Source organism: Gymnoscopelus microlampas (genome assembly GCF_963454915.1).
Source record: "Gymnoscopelus microlampas genome assembly, chromosome: 9".
NCBI classification, from domain to species: domain Eukaryota; kingdom Metazoa; phylum Chordata; class Actinopteri; order Myctophiformes; family Myctophidae; genus Gymnoscopelus; species Gymnoscopelus microlampas.
Window position 1 is genome coordinate 46,434,339 of NC_139946.1, and position 23,552 is coordinate 46,457,890.

At 44.2% G+C, this 23,552-nt stretch overlaps 1 protein-coding gene across 4 annotated transcripts in view; it reads left to right on the forward strand.

The window, feature by feature from the left end:
* The window catches only part of shroom2a (shroom family member 2a), a 105,484-nt gene that overhangs the window by 75,742 nt on the left and 6,190 nt on the right, over positions 1-23,552 (forward strand). For 3 of the 4 annotated variants that reach the window (XR_014601506.1, XM_084067270.1, XM_084067269.1), the window contains exons 5-8: positions 1,182-3,442; positions 3,872-4,296; positions 4,957-5,048; positions 21,739-22,410. Coding sequence is in view for 3 of the 4 variants with exons in the window: in XM_084067270.1 (XP_083923396.1) it covers positions 1,182-3,442; positions 3,872-4,296; positions 4,957-5,048; positions 21,739-22,410 (3,450 nt within the window). In the remaining variant the exon portion in view is untranslated. The remainder of the gene's footprint in view (positions 1-1,181; positions 3,443-3,871; positions 4,297-4,956; positions 5,049-21,738; positions 22,411-23,552) is intronic. The other variant, XM_084067271.1, reaches the window with a different exon arrangement.

The following is a 23,552-nucleotide window of genomic DNA, read 5'->3' on the forward strand; positions in this document are numbered from 1 at the left end:
CTCAAAGCGCTAAAAGGGCCAACGTCAGATATTTATTTACATGCTTCAGAATATCTAGACAACTATCAGTTGCTTTCTAAAATAATTATATGGAAATAATTTGTACCTGTACAGGTGCAGGCTTATGCAAAGGCTAAAATGTAGCTTAGATAGCATGTTATGTAGACAGATGCCAGGTCATTGTTGACCATAGTGTGTATAGTTTCAATGTACAGGCTGATTATAGGTTTGCATTTGATGTATTATCTTGTGTTGTCCTTGCTTACTGTAAGTCGCTCTGGATTAAGAGCGTCTGCTAAATGCCTAAATTGTAGGTAGCATCACGGATATTACAGTAATGAAATGATGAGTGGAGGAAGTTGTTAGTTAGTTAGTACATACTGTATAGACTGTACTTGGTATAATATTGGCCTGTAAATGTACATGATGGCTATAGCGTTCAAAACAAGCTATACAGTTTATGCTCTGGAAGCCTCTCTACTGTTAAATATCAAATTAGCCCATTAAGACCTGGAACGCATCTGTGTCATTTTTTAATTTGAGCTAAAAAGCATTATTTTAACCTTTTGGCTATTCAAAAATAGCAGATATACAAGCTCATAGCGCGGCACCGAGTGCCGCGCTATGAGCTTGTACATCTGCTATTTTTGAAAAATCATGAAAATGTGTGCAAATCTTTGAATATATATTTTTAAAGCAAACATTTTTAACTCAAATATTTGCTTCTGGGGGGTCCCTGGAACAACATATTTTGAGATGTGGGTCGGCAACCAAATACATATAATTTTTGGGGTCCTTGACATGAAAAGGTTTGAGAACCACTGATATAGAAACATACATTTTTCAGAAAAGCGTCGGGATTTAGAAGACATTTGTAGAATCGGCTTCAGGTCTTAATGGGGCAAATGCATATTGATAATATACAAGTATCCCTGTATTTGTGGAGTGGTTTGGTCAAAAGGTAAACGCTACCCCCACTCCTAACATCACAGCCCTCAGTATTATGGAAATGTTGGTGTTTTTAGCAGTTCAAAAACAATTTCCAAAATTTCGCGACTATTATGACGTGTCCAGAATAGGGACTCTGGGGTTCATGTGGTTAAGATGATCTGTCTTTACGTCTTCATACACACTAACTGTAGGCGTGTCTCTCTCTTTCCTCTGACCTCTGACCCCACCAGTTCGTCGTCCACTGACCTCTCCTCTGGATGGGAGCAGACCAACCTGCGGCGCGTCTCGGACCAGTTCAGCTCCCTGGGCAGCATGGACAGCCTAGAGCACGTGTCCCCCCACCACCCGTACCCCCCCACCAAGTCCCACAACAACAGCCAGGAGCACCTGGACCCGGGAGGAGGGGGCGGCAAACGAGACTCGGCGTACAGCTCCTTCTCCACCAGCTCCGGCACGCCCGACTACACGCTGTCCAAGAGCAACGCCGCCTCCACGGAGAACATGCTCTACAAGGTCAGCCAGTGGGACTCGGCGGCGGGGCAGCAGGGGGGCGTCGCCAAGCACGGCGGCGGAGGAGGAGCCCGACAACACAGCCTGAGCGAGGGCGCCAAGCAGCAGGACGACAGACCCGGGTACTTGCACGTGGCGGGAGGAGGAGGAGGAGGCGCGGGGGGCAGAGATAGCCCACTGCGCGCCGACAGCCCGCAGGCCGGCTCGCGCCATTCCAGCTCCAGCAGCAGGGCCAGCTGTGGACCCGTGTGGCACGTCCCCGAGAGGAAGAAAGCCACTTCTTCGCCTTCGCCTCCCCCTCCGCTGCCGCCGGTACGCAGCGACAGCTTCGCCGCGACCAAGGTGGTCCACGAGAGGGGGCTGGTCATAGCCTACCCCGAGAGCCCCGAAACGACGCACGTCGTCGTCTACCCTACTAAAGCCCACGAGAAGGCGCCGGAAAAAAGAACGGAGCCTGCCGACAACGCCAAACGCACCGCCGCCGAAAGCCGACGTAGCCACGTACAGCCGCCGCCCAAAGGCGACACGGATCAGTTTTACTTTACGCCCGAGAGCTATAATCAGAACCAGTTTGGTTCCAACAGACAGTACTCCCTGTCCAGCAGTGACGTTCGGCTCGGCGGCCAGCCCTCGCAGCCGTACAGCCAGTGGCACTACACTAGCGGCGACAAAAGCACTTTGTATTCCCAGACCAAGACCGTGTCGGTAGCCAAGCCGACGCAGAACATAAGCGGCTACTACAGCAGCATGCAGGAGCTGCCCACGGCCGCCTGCTCCACGGGCCAGCTCTACGGCCACAACAACCACCAGGCAAGGAACTCCTCCAATCCCACCGCCGTGGCCTCGTCCACGCCAGCCGTCATCAACCAAAACCCTGACAGCGCCGCACACAGATACTACTGCGTCACGGCACGCCAGCCGGGCGGGCACCCGCTGTTGGGGAAAATGACGGAGGACAAGAAAGGCGCCGCGGGAATGGAGCTGACACAGGTGTCAAACGACCCCCAGACGGTCAACAAAGCAAAATATCAACTGCCTCCACAGCAGCTGCAACAGCACATCAAGAACACCAACGGATACGGCAAGCAGGAAGACGGCCTGTGCCATAAACAGACGCCCGTGGCGGCCTCGCCCGCCGCCATGCCGGAGACCTTGCTAGCTAAACCCGCTTCAGACGACAGAGGAGGAGGACAGAGGCGGCTTCATTCCCAGAACGCAGAGAACCTGCCGTACGTGAGCAAACAGCCCGAACAGAGGCGGTCTCTGCCCGCTACGCTGCAACAACAACAACGAGAGTTACCACAGGAGGTCAGACGTCCCAAACAAGATGGCGGCGCCGCCCAGATCTGCCCCAGGACCACGCCCATGCTGCACTCCCTGTCGGCCGAGACCGCCGCCGACCGGGACGCGGTCGAGTCCCTCGAAGGCGGCAAGCAGGTCCGGCGAGCGGAGCGCTTCGCCACCACGCTGAGGAACGAGATCCAGATGAGGAGAGCCAAGCTGCAGAAGAGCATGAGCGCCGCCGCGCTCACCGGCGCCGAGGGAGCGGCGGACCCCGAGGGGAACGATGACGACGACGACGTCTGGAAGTCCAAAGGAGGCTCGGCCCCCACCTCGTACAAGGACAACCTGAAGGAGGCCCAGGCCCGCGTGCTCAAAGCCACCTCCTTCAGGAGGCGCGACCTGGAGCCCGTCCTGCTGGAGCACCCCTCCTCGGAGTCCTCCTCCGCGCCTCCCCCCGCCTACTCGGCGGCGGCGGCGCTGCGTAAAGACCTGGGCTCTCTGCCGACCGTGTCCGAGTCTCTGGCGGGGGGGAAGGCGGGACCTCCTCCTCCTGTCACGCGGATCGGAGGTCGGAAGCGCTTCCCGGCGGAAAAGAAGGCGCGGTCTTTCTCCGAGCCGGACAAGATCCACGAGGTGGGAACGACGGAAGAGGCGACGCCCTCTGAAAACAACCAGCGGAAGCACTTTGAGGTTGCAGGTAAATATAGGCTGAAACTAGCAGTTGTTTTTCTTTGCAATAATAGCGATTGATCTAAAAATCACACCCAGTGTGAAGTGCCTTTGATGAGTTAATTTCATTAAGCTATTTGAACTAGAGGAACAACGTCAAATCCCTGTCCATTCATTTCAAGGCTGCTCAACAGGAACACGGAGGGGGCGGGGCTTAAGTAATTACAGCTTGTCCCTATTGGCCGTATAAGTGCACCTACCAAGTTTCGGAAGTTCAGCATGTTGGGAACTATAGTTATGGCTGTTTAATGTCCAGCCAATAGGAACACAGAGGGGGCGGGGCTTAAGCAATTATTGTTGTAGATCTATTTTTGAAAATCACTTATTTTATTCAAATCGATATTTTTTTTATAATACATTAAACTGAATAGTTGGATTAACTATTGCACCCCTACAGGTAAACCAGCCTTTCCCAAACCTCCTCCTCCGATGCAATACTATTACGAGGACCCCAAGGAGGCCAACAGCACAGTCCTCCTGGGCTCCACGGGCCAACCGGAGGGCCCGGCGTCGGCGAAAGGGATCCAGTGCCGAGCCGTTGAGTACGGAGTCACGGAGGACCAGTCGGCGCTTCACTCGGTGCTTCACGGCGGCACACAGACAACAACGCTCCTGGAGCAGCAGAGGCTGGGCACCTTCGCCGAGTACGAGGCCAGGTGGAACGTCCAGAAGAAGGCCGGCGAGACCACCCGGGCCTCCGGGGGGCGCTACCACTCTGCCGACAACATCCTGGACCCGGGGCCGGGGGAGGAAGTGACCAAACCCAGCTGTTTCCACCACGAGAGGTCACGCTCCTCGCCCTCAGCAGACTTCTACAGACAGGTGAGGTCTTTACCTCTACCTCTGCAACTATACGTTCATCTTTTTAAAGGGATAGTTCACCCCCAAAATATTTTTTTTCTATCCATTAGTCCCCCCATGGAGACTTGAATTCATGGATTTTTATTATTTTTTTTATCGCATTCCTAAGACAATAATTAATAATTTGATGACCGGCAGCGGTTCCGTTAGGGGACACAAAAGGGACTCTTGGATAGAAAAAAAGTTATTTGGGGGGTGAACTATCCCTTTAACTGTGGCTCCCATTTTCACGTTGTTTAGACTACAACAACAGTGAGCTTTGCCCTCGTCAGCGCACCGTGACTTTATCAACGTGCACCATATTATGAAATGTATAATCCTTTGTTTAGACAAGCTCTGCTCACTGAGGTGACTAAGAGAAAGGCGCGACGGAAAGCCAAGTCAAATATTAATCCAGGTTTGGCGGTAGAGGCACACCCTCACTTTTTGTTTTGTCTCGTTAGAAACCAAACAAGCACAAACTCCAAGCCTCGCAAGTCTTTGAGTTTGACACAGGAGCCTTTGACACCTGTGAGAACTAGAAGCTTTGTCTCTCTGCATTGTTTTGTGTGTTTGTTGTTGTTTGTGTTAGTTTTTTTTTTAAAGGGGACATGCGTTTGTCTTTGTGTGCTCTTCTTTTAGCAGAAGGCTCCGGCACCGGGCAGAAAGTCTGCAGAATATTCACAGCAGGAGGAGGAGTGTCAGGCTGTCGCACAGTCGGGAAGCGACGCAAGGTAAGAACTTGTCTTATGTTTTTCGCCCCTGACCCCTGTGTGTGTGTGTGTGTGTGTGTGTGTGTGTGTGTGTGTGTGTGTGTGTGTGTGTGTGTGCGTGTGCGTGTGTCTGTGAACAGCTAATCTTGGCGTGAAATCTACTCCCAGTAGGCCAAGGGAGAACCTCCACCCCAAGGTTTTCAAACTGTCCTCATGGTGGCGATATAACAGCCCGCTTCACCTTTTTGGCCTATAACTGTTGAACCGTAGACCGCGCAATCAAAATCTTTTGTTCCCTGGATTCCTTGGATCATGACACAACTTCCACATATAGCCAACCTAGTTGGCCATTTCTGCCAACTAGATTTTACATCCTTTTGCGTTTTCTTCAAAACACACTTTGCTACAACAACCCCTACAACTTTTGTCCAAAACTCACAAATCGGTACATATTTATCTCTGAAGTCATGTGATCAAGATATATCAGTCAGATTTCCCACATACCATTAATTGTCTTCCCTCCAACATTTGCGGGCCCTGGGTAGACAACCCGGCCTGGCGGAGACCGGCGCTCTGAGGGGTTAAGAGGTTACGTGATAAAACAATTGTGTTTAGCCACACCGTGGCTGCTAACACGGATGGCACGCTCGTTGAGGTGCGCGTCCGCCGTCGAGCGTCTGCTCGCCGTGGGCACATCGCTAGCCTGGCAGGGCAGCTCAGGGCACGGCTTTGCGTGCCTCAAGCCAGAGCCGTCGACACGCCAGGTCTGTTGAGGAAACAAGAACAAGTGCCTTTCTGTAAAGTCGCTTGTAAATATCCATAGTTGCTGGTGGCTTTTGTTTGGGCTTGTTTCTGAAGTGTAGTTGCTCATTGGGCTTGCTTTCAAGATTATTTTTGAAAATAGCTGATACAATAGGGCTCAAGTGGTGAGACTGGTCGCTTCTTTTGGGCTTGTTTTCATAGACCTTGGACGCTTGTTTCACTCACAGAATCTGGCAACACCGAACCCGGCACGCACCAAACCTTTACCAACGTAACAACGCTATCCGACAACAAGTTGTCGGCAGCAAACGCTTTCCAACGCCTCCCGCCGCCGAGTCGGGACTAAATCGATGCCTTAGGTTACAGCCGCCTAAAAACAATCCGATATGCAAGCTCTCAGTGCAGTGCGTTGAGAGCTTGCAGACCTTAATCATTACTGTACTCTCATACTGTAGGTGTCACGTGGCTTTCTGTGTGGTTTCCTCTGCATCCCTGAAGGCTGTCAGTTGGTAGAGGTTTTGTCCGGGGCAACAGTAGGGTCCATTATGATGAGAGCAGGCATACATACATACATACATACATACATGCATATTTACATACATGTGGCCCCTAGCCTCGGGGGCCAGCTGTCACAACAGGGGCCTTTCTTTCTCCTGGAGGCTCGCTGGTGGCTTTTGTGTTTATTAACCCTTTAAGACCGGGACCGGGACGCATCTGTGTGTCATTTTTGGATTCCTTTGGCTATTCAAAATTGCAGATATACAAGGTCATACATAGCGCGGCACCGAGTGCTTCTAGCCTTGCTTCTAAAATTTTGAATATACATTTTTAAAGCGAACATTTTTAACAAAAAAAAAAGTCTTCTAAATCCTATCAAATTTTCTGAAAAACTTAAGTTGCTATATCAGTGGTTCTCAAACTTTTTCATGTCAAGGACCCCTAAAATGATATGTATTTGGCCGCCGACCCCCATCTCAAAATATGTTGTTCCAGGGACCCCCAGAAGCAAAGATCTGAGTTAAAAATGTTCGCTTTAAAAATATAGTTATATATTCAACTATTGATATGTTCAAGATTTCTTTTAGACAGCAGATCTACAAGCTCATAGCTCATGAGCTTGTGTATCTGCTATTTTTGAATAGCCCAAAGTGTTGGTTAACAATAATGGTTAAAGTGGTTACACAGATGCGTTCCCGGTCTTAAAGGGTTAATGGAGGCTTGGTGGCGTGGGCGAAGCATCTGACCATGTCTGGGGGGACAGAGAGGAAGTGTTTCATCACCCCTCCCCCGGTGAACCCACCCCTCCCCCTCCCTCCGGCCCCATACCCAGGATGCCACCGGGGAACCACCCCCCCCAGAGGTTACTGTGGGCCAGCAGGCTCTGAAACGCTTTCATGGTCCAAGGACCCCCAAATTAGATCTCATCAGTGTTCAGGTGGAAACCTAAGTATGTCCAAAGCTGTTACTTGTCAGGAAATGGAATAAAAAAACCTGTGTTCCAATGGAAGTTATTATTTAGTCACAAGCTCTGTTTTTTATTTAAAAAAATGAATACCCACAGACACTTAGGTAGGGTAAGGGACCAGTCGAAATTTACAGAAGGGGGTCCTGGATAATAGGGGATGGTTATGCCTTTCTAATTTTAGTACAAGGGAGGGTCAGCTAATTTTACTTTGAATCCAAGGGAGGGTCATGCAATTTTGAATTAATAAAATAGTCAATTTTTTATATACATTTTTAGTACAGCAGAACAGTGGTCAAACGGTACAGTTTCAAACTCCCATTTCTGTGGAAGTATTTAAGGGAGGTTTTAGTACATCAAGGTAAATACAGGCTTTTATTTGATGTATGATGACGCATCAATGTTGTCAGTTACTTGGAAGTCGGATGTCTGACTCAGAGTCGGATGTCCAAATAAAAGCCTGTATTTACCTTGATGTACTGAAACCTCCCTTAAATACTTTGCGCTGTGTGCCTGTAAAACTGTCATCCTTGAGTTGAATTTCCTTTCTGTTGTCACACACATTAACAGTATCCACCATCGATAAAATGAAATGACAAATCTTCACTTTCCTACATACTAAGCATGGTCAGGGACCACATGCAATACCTCCACGGACCACCAGTTGAAAACCCATGATGTAGGCAACAGTGTAGTCACCGTCAGTGGCGTACCCACCATAGAGGCAGGGCAGGCGGCCGCCTGCCCAACTAAAATCTAGCCTCGCCTAGAAAAAAAAGTAAAAGACCGAAAAACAGGCAGTGAAAATTAAAAAATCCAAAGAGAATAGTGGCCGTCGGACCTCACGGCCAATCACTACTGTACAGCTTACAAGTTTCCATTCAGCAGAACGACGTCGCCTATAGTGATGCAAATGTTTGCCTTTATCTTCATGGGGTGCCAGGAGTGCCAGGTGTGGGGGTCTGGGCCATCACCTGTACTCACCTGGCATAAAAGGGGCTCCGAGTGGTAGGTAGAGAAAAGAATCTCGCCTACCCTAAATGTAATTTCTGGGAACGCCACTGGTCACCGTAGTTAATAATTATGGGATTTAATGGGTTTCCCACATGTACGTTTAGAACACTGTCCATTCTGCTACCACTACACTGTGCATTTAGCAAGACTGACTACATTAATGTTCTAATCAATGTGGAATGCAAAACATCGAACATATTATGTTGTTGTATTTGATGGGGAGGGTTAGGGGTGTCAAGATAACACTAATTTCACGATACATACATGGTGTTGGGCATATGATATCGATATGATACATTATTAATGTTCTTTTCTCATGTATCATCAACATTGACCATCATCTTTAGTTTTTTTTTTTTGTTCAAGGTTTTTTTATTTTATATTTTTACATACAGGTCAGTAATAAAAGGCATACAAAAAACAGTGAATGTATGTTACCCCTCCCACCCCCCCAAAGTTCACGTATCATCTTTAGTTTAACATAACAATTATAAAGCACTTTAAAAAACAATTACAAAGTGCTTTGTACACACCAATAAATACATTTGTGCAAGCTTAAGGGAGAAGTGAAGTTCTCACTAAATATAAACCCATTGTTTCAGAGGACAGATAGACACTAATATAATATAATATAACACTGTATAACTATAATTTTTTGTCATCTGGACTTTACGAACCAAGTGCAGCCTAGTTATTTCCAACAGCTACCATGTAAACAATCTTATATTAGATGTAGGCCTGTTTGAGAGTGCAGACTGGCATAACTGCTTTGACGTATGTCACATTAATGAGCGTCAACGAGCATCAGCTGACACACAACGCCTCCCCTCTGCAGTGCTTTAAACTGAAAGTGACTGGACTTTCATTTCTCTCCAAAATATCTTGAATATGATGGAAGACATGATTAATAATTACTGTGATTATGATAAGCTTTACATTTTGTATCATACACCATACAGTAAGAACTCCTATTACTTTCACCGGCAAAAAAAATAAAGAAAAGAAAAATATTACGATACAGTATGACATCTTGACAATACCTATCGTCACATTTTAATACCACGAAAGGCTATATCGTGGGACAATAGACCAATTATTTGTTTACTAACATTGAGCCTGGACGCACAGGTGATTGTTTCACGCAATCAATTCCCAACCTGTTTCGGGGTGCACTGGTTTCAGCACACCCCAACCCCCTCTTGTGTGTGTTGGCTAGTGAGACGCGTCCTAACGAGACCTGATATAATGGGTTTCGTTGCGCGCATACTGGCTGCACGCAGCCAGTATGACGTCGTCTGTTAAGGGGTCTATATATCGTGACACTCCTATAGGCGGGGAGGTTTTTTTTTTTTATCACTTGGGGAGGGTCATTGATTTTAGTCAAAGGGAGGGTCATGGCATTTTAGATCAGGGCACATACATTTTCTCCAGGGGTACCCTTTTTTAAAAATCGACCTGTCCCTAAGTGATATTTTTTGGTAAATTTGTTTTTTGTTAAAAGGTTAAAGTACTATATTCTGATAGTAATCATTGCTACAGAGCGTCTGTTAGGTCACAGGGGTCTCTCCAGCTCTTTAGTAAACAGAATATTTATACATTTTCAGGTAGGTGACAACATTTAAGCCAATCAGGAGAGAGCACTGAAAATGCATTTTCTGTTTAATAAAGAGCTGGAGAGACATGGGAGACTCCTTTTACTGAACAAACACTCTATATCAATGAGTACTATTAGCATATAGAGCTATTTAACACTTATTTGAATCACAGTAAATCACTTATCCTACCTTTTAACTACTTTCACTTTTTACTTTAAAATATACATCTTTTATGGGGCCCATGGCACAATATGTTTTCTGATGGGGGTCCGCGGCCAAACAAAAAAAAACAACAACCACTTATTTTAAGGAGTAGTAAAAAAGTTTAAAAATTACTTATTTTCCATCAATTACACACCCCATGAAGCCTGGAATTCGCATTCGCGTTCCTAAGCTAATAATTTGATACATTAAATTATTGGTTTAGGAATGCAACAAAAACTACTCCTTTAAGCCCAATTTAAACAAATAGTGAAAATAGCCGATCTACAAGTTATTTTTTTGTGTGTTTGGAAGACACAAAATATTTCACTTTTGGGGTTTTGAGCTGAGAAGGTTTTGGTGAAACTCTGCAGCAGAGCCACTGTACTGTTGCTGCAGAGTGACCTAAATAAATGTGCCATGGGCGGCCTGCCGGTCATATGAGAGACTTTTCCTTTCGCTGATTTCAGTCGGCATGCAGCGCTGAGAGAGAGAGAGGGGAAAACTGAGTGTGGAAAAAGATCTGCTCTGAATGGAATTATTTATGAGACTCTGACGGAGTGCTGAAATGGTCCGTATAGCTCTTAATCCATTTAGACCGGGAACTCATCTGTGTCATTTTTTAGATTTATTTGGCTATTCAAAAAATAGCAGATATACAAGCTTGTAGATCTGCTATTTTTAGAAAAATCGTGACAATTTGTGCAAATATTTGAATATATAACATTTTTAACTCAAATCTTTGCTTCTGGGGTTCCCTGGAACAACATATTTTGAGATGAGGGTCCACGGCCAAATACATATAATTTTGGGTGGTCCCTGACATGAAACAGTTTGAGAACCACTGATATTATATTTTAAACTGTTAGGATTTAGAAGACGAAGAATCCCACAGAAGCAAAGATTTTAGTTAAAATTTTGCTTTAAAAAATATATATATTCAAAGATTTGCAAACATTTTCCAAGATTTTCCAAAAATAGCAGATCTACAATATATCTGCTATTTTTGAATAGCCCAAGAAATCTTAAAATGACACAGTCTTAATGGGTTAATGGGAAGACCACCACAGTATACAGACAGTTAGATGATGTCCCACTGGTCAACCGGTGGCCAAATGAGAATCTAAGGCCTTGGCTACACGTACATGGATCTTTTACTAAACGGATATTTTAGTCCTCCGTTTTTAAAAAGAATCCCTGGCCACATGACAAAGATAAACAAAAATCCCTGTCCACACGTAGACGCAGAAACGCATCGATCAGCTGCATGTTTAAATTTAAATCAGATTTTATATTTACATTTATTTTATAATTATATATATGAGGGGCCAAATACAAATACATTTGTAATCACATGTTAAGGCCCAATACTGCAATAGCTGCATTATTTTAATAGCATACGTGAACAGCATACGTGAACATAAACGAAAACAACATTATTAGGGCGCAGCTGCAGCGCAAACAGCAGCCATGGTTCACTTTTTTTTTTTTACATTGCCAACTCTCACATGTACATAAACGTTCAGATTTCAAATATAAAGTGCTTACCCCTGAGCCATGGATGTTACAAGGCAATCCGGACCGTGATAAGTACCCGTATCTCCCGTATTGTTCAATAAAAAGCATTTTAATCCCATCGCCGGCCATTTTCTTTTTCTGTTCTTTTATTTTGGTAATGTATCAGAGTGCAATACACCTTCCAACCATTGGTGTCGCATGGTTGAAAGCATCGGAGAAAATTTGGAGAAAATGGCCGACGATCGGATTAAAATGCTTTTTATTGAACAATACGGGAGATACGGGTACTTATCGCGGTCCGGATCGCCTTGTAACGTCCGTGGCTCAGGGGTAAGCACTTTATTTGAAATCTGAACGTTTATGTACATGTGAGAGTTGGCAATGTAAAAACATCGAACACCACTATAAAGCAGGGACTCTCGGCACCGGGGCGATCGTGTTTTAGGACGACAGACCCCACATTCAATCTGTGTGCGCGCCTTGTGTTCTACTTGCCGCAGAGAAAGAGGGTTTTCGTCACACAGTGAATGAGCTACTTTTCCCACCACTGTCTTATTATTAAGTATGACATTATTTAGCCATAAATGAGCGTGCCTTGTTTCATAGACTGTAATTGTTGCTCTCTCTCTCTTCATTTATTATTATAATGACCATGAGCGGTCCGGTGTTTATGTATTATTGTATTATTATTTATTATTATAATGACCATGTGCGAATGCGCGATGACGTCATTGTTTCTCAAAATCTCCGGATTACATGTCCACACAGATCCACTGAAACGCATGTTTTGGAAAACCTTCACTTATTTATCCGTTTACAAAAATATCCGTTTTAGCGGCCAAAAACACCGTTTGCGTGTGGCTGAAAGGCCCAAACGCACACAAAAATGTGCGTTTACAAAAAGATCCATGTACGTGTAGCCAAGGCCAGTCTACTCAGTCAAATCTGAGTGTTAATTTTACTCTTGAGTGTACAAACTGACCCTTAAGGGTCCAATTTAAGTAGAGTGTTAAAAAAGTATACCTTTTATAGTCTACAGGGTTTAAGTGGTCAAAGTAGCACCATAGAGTTCACACAATAGAGACATGTTGATGTGTATTAGGTCTGTTAAAGACACGTTGCTCTGGAATAGTCCTGTAGGCGAGGTGGTTCACACAGGTCACATGTTTGGTTTCGCTTCAGTATGACACGGTTTCACTGTGACACAGTTTGATGTGGTTGAGGATAAAACACTAAAACCATTCCTAGTTGGCTGCTGTACTTTCATTGTTGCCATTATCTCTTTGGACCTTATCACAAGGACTGTTTGTTCCTTTTTAACCACTTAATATGCTTAAAGGGCAAGGCCACTTTGGAAGAGGTTTGGGTTGTGGAGTTACCTTGCCACTCCAAAGGTGGACAAGACATCAAAAAGAATTGCTCTATTGATTAGAAATTGCTAATTCAAAATATGCTCCTCATTGACTTACATTGTACGGTTAAATAAACAGCTCTCAAAGTCACTCTTTTAGCACGTAAACGAACGCAATCAAGGTTGATTCAGACAATATAGAACATCTACATCTAGATCTACAAGCTCATAGCGCAGCACAGAGTGCCACGCTACAAGCTTGTAGATCTGCACTTTTTTGGGGGGGGAGGGGGGGGTGTCGTGAACGTTTTTACAAATCTTATATATATATATATAAAGCGAACATTTGTAACTCAAATCTTTGCTCCTGTCTTCTAAATCTTAACAGTTAAAAAAACAAAAACGTATGTTGCTGTAATATCAGTGGTTCTCAAACTTTTTTCATGTCAAGGACCTCCCACTCGGTGCTGCGCTATGAGCTTGTATATCTGCTATTTTTGAATAGCCCTAAGACTTCTAAAGTGACACAGATGCTTTCCTGGATTGAATGGGTTAAACCTCAGCTTGATTACAGCTATATCCAGCTCTGAATGTTTGTTCTGTGGGCTGGAACACACACACACACACACACACACACACACACACACACACACACACACACACACACGATGGCTACTGAACCATGGTGACTTAATTTTTGTCTGTTCATTTCTTTCTGTCGGGGGAAAAAGTGACCTAACCCTGACCCTGAAATGGATTCGCAAACTCTTTGGCGTTTCACGGACAGTGACATCCGTGTCATTATTTTAGCCTGCTTGTTTTCCTCGGTCACATGCATGCAGCTGGAGATGCAGATTAGATCTCATAGTTCTGATCTTTGGATAGATTTGTTTGGTGGTCTTTAGTAAAACCAGTTTCAAAAGGGAGGGGGGTGTTACTTATGGTAAACGAGACTAGTCTAGTCTTGATTCTTGATTCTCTTGTCTTGTCTTGGGCTGTGGGTTTGGGCTGGGGGTTCCATTGAACATTGGAACTTGGAACATTGGAACTCTATACAGGACAGTTGACCACTCACCATTACATTGTTAGACAAGAAGCAATGACCTCCACCTATGTTTACATTACAAATGAGTGCCAATGACCGGAGTCTGCTAATCATACCTGTGGATTTGAGAGGGGGTACTTTTGTGTAATGGAAACGGTATTAGATATTTTGATGCGGTGTGGTGTGGTTAGAAGTTTAACCAAATGGACCCTTAATGGTCCATTTAGTACCCTCTCTGAGTATTTTAGTTGTTGTTGTTTTTTTGTGGGAAAAGATAAAGCCCTATATTCTGATAGCAATCATTACAATAGAGTGTTTGTTCAGTAACAGGGGTTTCCCTGTCACTTGTCAAATATCACTTACACGTCCTTTAAAAGAACACTGGAGATTTTTACTGCTTTTGTTGGTTATCAGAAACGGGTGTCTCACCCCGGCGTGTGTGTGTGTGTGTGTGTGTGTGTGTGTGTGTGTGTGTGTGTGTGTGTGTGTGTGTGTGTGTGTGTGTGTGTGTGTGTGTGTGTGTGTGTGTGTGTGTGTGTGTGTGTGTGTGTGTGTGTGTGTGTGTGTGTGTGTGTGTGTGTGTGTGTGTGTGTGTGTGTGTGTGTGTGTGTGTGTGTGGGGGGGGGGGTTACCAGGCTAAATTCTCCTTAGTCATCAGCTGAAATTCATGTGATATGACCCTGAAACATTATGTTGCATTAGAGGTAGGTGTGGTAGGGTTGTCATGATCGTGATATTTAAGTTGATGATTAATTGTCACACAGATGATTGTGATTCATAATTTATTTGCCTCTTTTACATTGAACATTGGAACTTATAAATGAAAACTAGATTTTTACCACGTAAACAAAAATTGCGCAGGCCAGGTATAGGACACACTTAAATATACTAAGAAATGACTGACAATGAATGACAATGAGCAGTAGCAATAATCAAAATAAATAATGTTCTATCCAGAACAGGCCATATTCTTGTCATCCACCACAACCACAGCCAATCATGTTCCTCGTTGGCCGGCTAGATTCATCCAGCTTTTTATATACAGATGAATGGAAAGGTTTCTAACTAGGGACGCACCGATATGGAAATTCTTGGCCGATACGATACTTAAAATAACTATTTAGCCGATACTGATACCAATATTTGTTTATTTCGTTTTTGGTGTTATTATTTCTCCCTTTTGTACCAGGGAAACAAATACATCTTCATTATAAGAAATAACTCTGCAGAAATACAACATAATTGCCTTGACCCAAGTAACATTAACGAGTGTCAACGAGCGTCAGCTGGACAGTGACACACACACCTCAGCTGTGCTGAACTGAAAGTGACAGGTGTTAGTTTAAAAAAAAAGCCCTTGAATATGACATGATAATGTTTACTGTGATTATGGTAAGCTTACATTTCATATCACAAATACCATAGAGCAAAAACTCCGGTAACTTCTTTTTTTTGCCGATACCGATGTTGACCGATAATGGCAAATAGCGGTGCATCCCTATTTCTAATAGTTATGCAAAATAATTGTGATTAGCTGAAATAATTGTGATCAGGCGACTGAAAGACAAACAACTTTTGGTGAAACCAAAACAAACTGTGCTGAAATACATTTCACACATGTGTTTTCATAGACATACAGTCATCGCTTCAACCACTCCTCTCTCTCTCTTTAAACACGTTTAAAACACGCGTGATTCACGATTCAGCCCATGCTTCTACCACAATGCCACTCTTGTTTTCTCGGGTCAATGCCATCGCTCAATGTCACCGGCAGACTAAACAAGAGGTGACATCAGAACTATGACTTCACCATCACGATCAAACCCAACCGGTTCTACAGGAGAGTCACTGCGATGATGATCGGAGTGACTCTGGGATCATCGCCGGAGGCTGAAACCCATCGAAGGGTGTCGAGTGTCTTCCTTCTCTTGGGCAACCCCTAGCCCATTGTCCGACCCACGCCGTGAGACGAGGCACATTAGCATGACAACAGCCAGGCTAGTGAGGGGAGGATGTTATTGTCAGTGTGGTGAGATCAGTGAGGGTTTAGGCCCCACCCATATGATGTTACAATACAGGTAGCACACAGCCAGGTACATCTGCTGTCATTTATACTGCTGCTGCAGCTACTGCTGCTGACACACACAGAGAGAGAGAGACAGAGAGACAGAGAGACTGCATGCGTTTCTGCTTGACTTTTTGGTGAGTTAGTTTTCGTTGTTGAATCTTTCTTCTGTACCGAGATCATACGAATGTTATCAGAGAGAGAGAGTGTACAATGTAACTGTGTGCTATGTAATGATTGTAACTCTTAAGAGTGTAGAAGTTTAACCAAATGGACCCTTAAGGGTCCATTGTACACTCTCAGAGTATTTTAGTTGTTGTTGTTCTTTTGTGGGAAAAGATAAAGCTGAATGATTGCTATTTTGATAGCAATCATTTGCAATAGAGTGTTTGTTCAGTAACATGGGGGGTTTCCCCGTCTCTCCAGCTCTATAGTAAGCAGACAACTCATTTTCAAGTCAGGATGCCCAGTGTTATCCAGTATAAGAGAGAACCCCCCACACACACACATTCAGCAATGATTTCTATCAGAATATAGAGGCATTTAACACAGAAATATCACTTACACGTCCTTTATAAGAACAGTAGATATTTTTTACTGTGCTTTAGTTGGTTATCAGAAACAGGCGTCTCACCCCTGCGTCTAATTGTATATCATTTCTGTAGATTCTCTAGAGATCTATATACATAGCTGTTGACTGAATACCTGCCCCTCCCCCTCCCCCCATCGCAAGCCATGCACATTAACACATTAAGACCGGGAAAGCACCGGGAAGTCATTTTAGATTTTAACCACCTTAACCATTATTTTATACTTTGGCAGGGCTATTCAAAAATAGCAGATCTACAAGCTCATAGCGTGGAACCGAGACTATGAGCTTGTAGATCTGCTATTTTTGAAAAATCTTGAAACTCTTTCAAGATTTTTCAATTTGTTTTCTTGTGTATATTCTTCCAGGGTCCCTGGAACAACATATTTTCAGATGGGGGTCCGCGGCCAAATACATAAACATATATGTATCATAATCATTGACATGAAAAGGTTTGAGAACCACTGATATCATAGCAACATAAGTTTTAAAAAATATATAACTGTTAGGATTTAGAAGACATTTGTAGAATCCCCCAGAAGCAAAGATTTCAGTTATGAATGTTCGCTTTAAAAATATATATATATATATATTCAAAGATTTGCACACATTTTCCACGACTTTTCAAAAATAGCAGATCTACAAGCTCATCGCGCGGCACCGAGTGCCGCGCGATGAGCTTCTAGATCTGCTATTTTTGAATAGCCCAAAGGAATCTAAAATGACACAGATGCGTTCCCGGATTGAATGGGTTAATCCGCCCTAGCGTACACGGTAACAGTGATGTTGACCACATAATTCATGGCGCTTGCAGGTTCCTTATTGACACTTAATCCACTGTTGAGTGAGGAGGGCTGAGCGTGAAGAGCTAAACAACACTAGATCTGACACAGGGAAGGAAGCCTGTCAGGACTCGTGGTTCATATGAAAATGATGTGTGTAATATATATATACAAACAAGTTAACAACTCCTCCACCATTTAACTTGGGGAGAAAACTTAAATGTTGTGAAACTGATAAGGAACAACTTACACACTAGTCCAACAATATCAGTTGCCTTTTAAAAAACAGTTAGATGAAAATGAGAAATGTTCTGCTGAAAAATCAACTGTGAGGGTATGAAGAATCATGACATCATGAGTGGAGGAAGTTGCTAGTTGTACATACTTTATTGACGTACTTGGTATAATATTGGTCTATACGACTGACTGACTGACTGACTGACTGACTGATCGTTTGATTGATTTTTCCTTATTTAAGGGACATGCTTCCAAGGAAGCCCAACCCATTATGGACTTACAGGACACTAACATAAACAGTGAACAAGCTACATGACATAAACAATCACAAACAATGATAAATACTATTTTAATACAACATAAAATACAACAAACCTCCTTAATTGGGCCTGTTAACTAACTCACACACAGCTTGACCTGAGGTCTGAAATATCCCATTTGAAAAACTGATAGATTGCCTTCTATGAATGACCGTTGTAAAATGATCTAGCATTCAAAACAACGGTAACTGGAAGGCTCGTCCCAAAACACGCTCGCCACCCAGTTTTATTCTTGTATTTGTTTCACTGAGGATAAGTTTAGAAATACGTTTAGGGTTAGGCATAGTTTTACTGAGGTTACGTTTATTAATAAGGTTAGGTTTTGGCACCGTGTTACTGAGGTTACGTTTAGGAATACCAGGCGAATACCGCCGGATTTGCCTCGGGGCGACTGTGTTTTTGGAATGCTTTGGAAGCCTTTCTACTATTAAATATGACATAAAATGTATATTGACATACGTATCCTTGTATTTGTACTTGTACTTGGGTGAGTTTCCAAAATGTATATGACAAATGTATTGTCTACGAGAATTGCTAGTGCTGTTTTTCGCATTATTAGAATTTCCAGCGTTTAAAAATATCTTTTTACCCTGTCCTTTTTAAAAGCCACTGAAAAACACCAATCAATAATGCTATGTTTTTGAAATTCAACGTGTGTTTACATGACCCGTGTCATTGCTCCTAGTGCTAATAATAGCAGCGTTGCCGTGCTTGTGAATGTTGTCACTGCTGATGGACTGTGTTTAACAGAGCTGGAGAGCTTTGCAGGCATTTCTCTATTTACTGTACTATAGCTCTCTGTGGTTCCCAAACATTTTGCTCGTGAAAGGACCCAATCTAGTGTAAATAGCAACAAAAATATTTGGTGCTTTTTCTCCCCAATTTAGTAATTTTTGCTATGCACAGCAGCCATATTGGGAATGAATTAGGCCCCTTCCTTACTTCCTTCACAGGTGTTACCAATAATACTAATTAAGGCTCTGTTCCATTTAGTGTGGCATAGTGGTTGTCTTATTTTCAAGGACCCCCATAACTCTGAGAGTGTACAGATGGAACCAACACACCCACCATAGGGTTACACACCCACCATAAGGGGCCATTTGTTAACCAAAATGTGTGGTGTGAGTGTTTCTAGTGAGCCAACATGCACGATATCAGCACCCTGACCGGAATGGAACAGAGCCTTCATTAGTAGTATCATTGGTAACTGTATTGGTATTGTATTTGTATATAACGACTCTGCGTCAAGACAGCATTCCTTCATCTGTCTGTTTTAGAAAATCTTTTGAAATCATTATCACAAACAAAATGTAGGAAACCAAAAAAAAGGGGGATATTTACTCACAACACGTAAAAACGGGTCAGCGTTTATAGGCGTCTGCATTGAAACACCGCCTTAGCCTTAGTTCCTCTCCTTATTGAGCTGTTTATAGGCGTCAGCATTGTGTTTTATTTGGAGCATTAAGTGGGTTAATCTTTGGTAGAGCGTGGCCCAGGCTGAATGACTGGGCGCTGTGTGCAACGCTGCGTGGATTACTGAGTGTTGTCCCAGTGATGCACCTTTAATACCTAAGAACAGCTCTGCTAACAGTCTAGACTACTGTGTGATCCCCAGGGACTTAGACATTAAACCTGCTGGATCTGCTCTGCTTTATATGGGCTGTGCCACTCACTGACAGTGGTGGAAAGACTCACATGATTTACTTAAGTAAAAGTATCAATACTGCAATGTACTCTGTTACAAGTAAAAGTCTGGAATTCAAAATTTACTTAAGTAAAAGTACTAAAGTATTGGTATCAAAATGTACATTAAAGTACCAAAAGTAAAAGTACTCATTATGCCCCATTGTCCCATTACACAAGTGGAGTAGAAGTAAAAGTACTGACAATTGGAAATACTCAAGTAAAGTACCTCCAAATTGTACAGTACTTCAGTAAATTGACTTAGTTACTTTTCAATCAAAACAAAAAGGTGTGAAAAGTGTAAGGCATAGGTTTCCTTTTTTTTTAAAGAAGTGATCAAAAAAACATGACGTGTGTTCCCAGGGGCATTCCATACAGTGTGTACACTATAATGCTGTGAACAGGGGCATTCCATACAGTGTACACTATAATGCTGTGAACAGTTGTTCCTCTCTGCTCTCTGAGGGAATAGAATTTCACTGCATCCTCCTTAAGGGTTAAAGAAAATCATGTCATAGTGATGGATGGATGGCTGGCAGACTGACGGTCTCTCTCAGCTCTCTCTCGCCCCGTTGGACCGGCCGCTCGTTTATTTCCCTGCATGGCATCCCACAAGGCATTGTGGGAACGCAAATATATGCCTGATGGGTCCTCTCTCCTATGACTGCTGCCAGCCCCATGAGTTACCAGTTCCACTGTGTGTGTGTGTGTGTGTGTGTGTGTGTGTGTGTGTGTGTGTGTGTGTGTGTGTGTGTGTGTGTGTGAGGGCCAAACTTCCCCACAAGTATGGTAACATTTTAGGAATAGACATCCTGGTCCTCATAAAATAACCGTTTGTTTTATGGTTAAAATGAAGCAATTAGGAAAAGCTTCAGGTTAGGATTAGAGCATTTAGAGGTTGGGGTTGGGAGTTTTGCCAGATTTAGACAGTGTGTGAGTGATGGTGTGTTTTCAGTCACTAAAACTACCATCCAAAACATGTTGATGTCCTCACCAGTATAGTAATACCAACATGTGTGTGTGTGTCTGGTCATGTCAGAATGTTCCTAATCACAGTGGCTGTTGTTCTTCTCTCAGTGTGTTATTTGTAGTAGAGCGTTAGATGACAGCCCTGCGCTGCGTCGCCACTCAGCGCCACAGTGTCATTATGTTTAGGTTTATGTTTATTAAAGGATCCCCATTAGAGACACATGAATGAGCCTGTGGTCTTCCTAGGGTCCTGAACAAAGCAAATACAATACAAATGTGCAACTAAAAAATACAAATAAAAGTAAATACAAAAAAAGAAGAAGAAATGAATACAAAAAGACAAGTTAACATTATAAAATCAAATCCAACAGTCCAGCCAAATTAAACAAATACACAAATAACAGTTACATACTTGACAAGCTACTTGGCAAGATATCTCTTGATGTGTTTTTTTTTAAAACACATTTAGACCTGGAACGCATCTGTGTGTTTCTTTGGCTGAATAGCAGATCTACAAGCTCATAGCGTGGCACTGAGTGCCGCGCTATGAGCTTGTAGATCTGCTATTTTTTGAAAAATCTTGAATTTTTTTACAAATCTTTGAATAATATATATTAAAAAATATATATATATTCTTTTTTTTTTCAAAAAACTGGCCTCAGGTCTAAATGGGTTAAAGTCATTTTGTTATGTATTGTAGATAAGATGTGTTTGGGCAGTAAGATTTAGAAAATGAGTTTTTGGTAGGGATGTCCGATATTATCGGCCTCCCGATATTATCGGCCGATATTAGCATAAAAATTGATATCGGGAAAATATCGGTATCGGTTTTTGAAAAAAAAAAAAAATTTTTTTTTTTTTTTTTTTTTTTTTTGCTTTATAAATAAGTTACAGGAGTTCTTACTGTATATGGTGTGTGTGATATGAAATTTGAGCTTACCCTAATCACAATAATCCCCGCATATATCGGTATCGGTTGATATCGGTATCGGTAATTAAGAGTTGGACAATATCGGTATATCGGTTATCGGTAAAAAAGCCAATATCGGACAACCCTAGTTTTTGGTGCTATTTTTGTTGTTAATAGCTACGCTTCTGTTCCTCCTGTTCTCCTCCAGCTCCTCTGACAGAGGAGGCGTCAGTGACAGCGAGCAGCCGAGAGGAGGAGAAGAAGAAGAAGAACAGCCCCGCCTCCTTCTGCCAGCAGAGCCAGTAGAGCGTTTCCCACCGCCCATGACGGGACCCCCCAACCCCGACGCAGGCAGCAGACCCCCGGCCACGTCTGTGTACCACAGACCCCCGTCTGTCTCCCACAGCCCCCCGACGGACCTCTCCGTCCCCTCCTCTGAGGCCCAGGCCCAGGCCCAGCAGCCCGGCCCCCCCGGGGGGGGGAAGAAGAAGAAGAAGGCTCCCGTCCCGCTGCCCAAGCCGGACGCCCCCTCCAAGCGTCCAGAGGTCGCCGCCGCCCCCTCCGACCCCCCCGCCATCGCCCCCCATCATCGCTCCTCTGTCAACGGAGGCTTTGGCTCCTCCCACTCTCCAGAGACAGCCGGAGGAGGAGGTGGTGACAGGGGACACGGGGCGACCAATCCCCAGCCGGCCTCTCCTCCCACCGCTCCCCCCCGCTCTTCGTCCTCCTCCCACGGACCTCCCGCTCTTCCTCCTCCTCCTCCTCCTCCTCCTCCAGCGCTGGCCGCTATGGACGGACATCGCTCTCCCTCGCCACAGTTCTCCCCACAGAGGCTCAGCGACAAGCCTCCTCTCTCCCTGCAAGATGAATGCTGCAACAGGTTAGTGTGGCGCCTCCTCTCCTCCTCCTGACTCTCTCCCCCCAGTAACTACTAGAGCAGGGGTCTTCAACAGGGGGTCCTCAGAGTTACTACAGGGTGTCCGCCAAATCTTAGTGTGATGTGATAGAATTCCTTTTCTGAGGGGAACATTAGCCAAAAATAGCAGATCTACAAGCTTCTACAAGACACGGCGCTGCGAGGCGTTGTGAGCTTGTAGATCTGCTATTTTTGGCTAAGAGTTATAGGTGTAGAGGGAAAAAAAGTTTATCTGATACATCATTTTATACAAGGGGGTCCCTGCTTCATCTCTCTCTCAGCTAGGGGGTCCTTGGCCTGAAAACGTTGAAGACCCCTGTACTAGAGTTATCAAATTCTGTCTGAACGCGACGCCACGTTTTTGGGCCGGGCCCAAAATCTAACCTTGCGTGGGTTCCGTGAAAATGTTTTAAATAAAAATCTGTTACCCCCAAAAAATACATTTCAACTGCCCCTAGCGGCCTAACGGTAAGGCAGACGGAAATGGCAGTGGATGTGTTGGATGCAGCTCAAAGTGAACTTTACTCAGGTATCTAGTTTGTCACCGTCCGACCTTCCTAGACTGTGTTATTAAAGAAAAACGTACGACAATGGCCAAAACTCAATCGAAAATCGTTGAAAGTGGCCGTTTTCAAGATGTTTTGGCCATTAGATCTGGAACGGAAGGTCCAATCCGCTCAGTTCAAAGCTTGTTGGATGTGTGACTTTGAGGACATTAAGCACATAATGACACCTTTCCGGGGTTTGGGGGTTTTCGGGCCTAAAAGTATGGTAATTGTTCCGGCCGGGCCGAGCCTCGGGCTGGCCCAGTAGGGCCCAGTTAGGGCTGGGCCTTCATTTCCAGGCCCGTTGAGAACTCTATAGTAACTACTCTACATCTCCTCCTCCTGACTCTCTCCCCCTCAGTAACTACTCTACGTCAAGACAGCATTCCTTTTATCTGTCTCAGAGCATAAAGCAGAAAAAGACAGAGTTTACACTTGGCTGTGAGTCGCGTCTCTCTCGCACCGAAAGCAGTGGATCTACAAGCTCACAAGAGCGTCGCGGTCACGACGCTCTGTGAGCTTGTAGATCGGATGGTTACGAGACGCCGGCACGCAACTAAG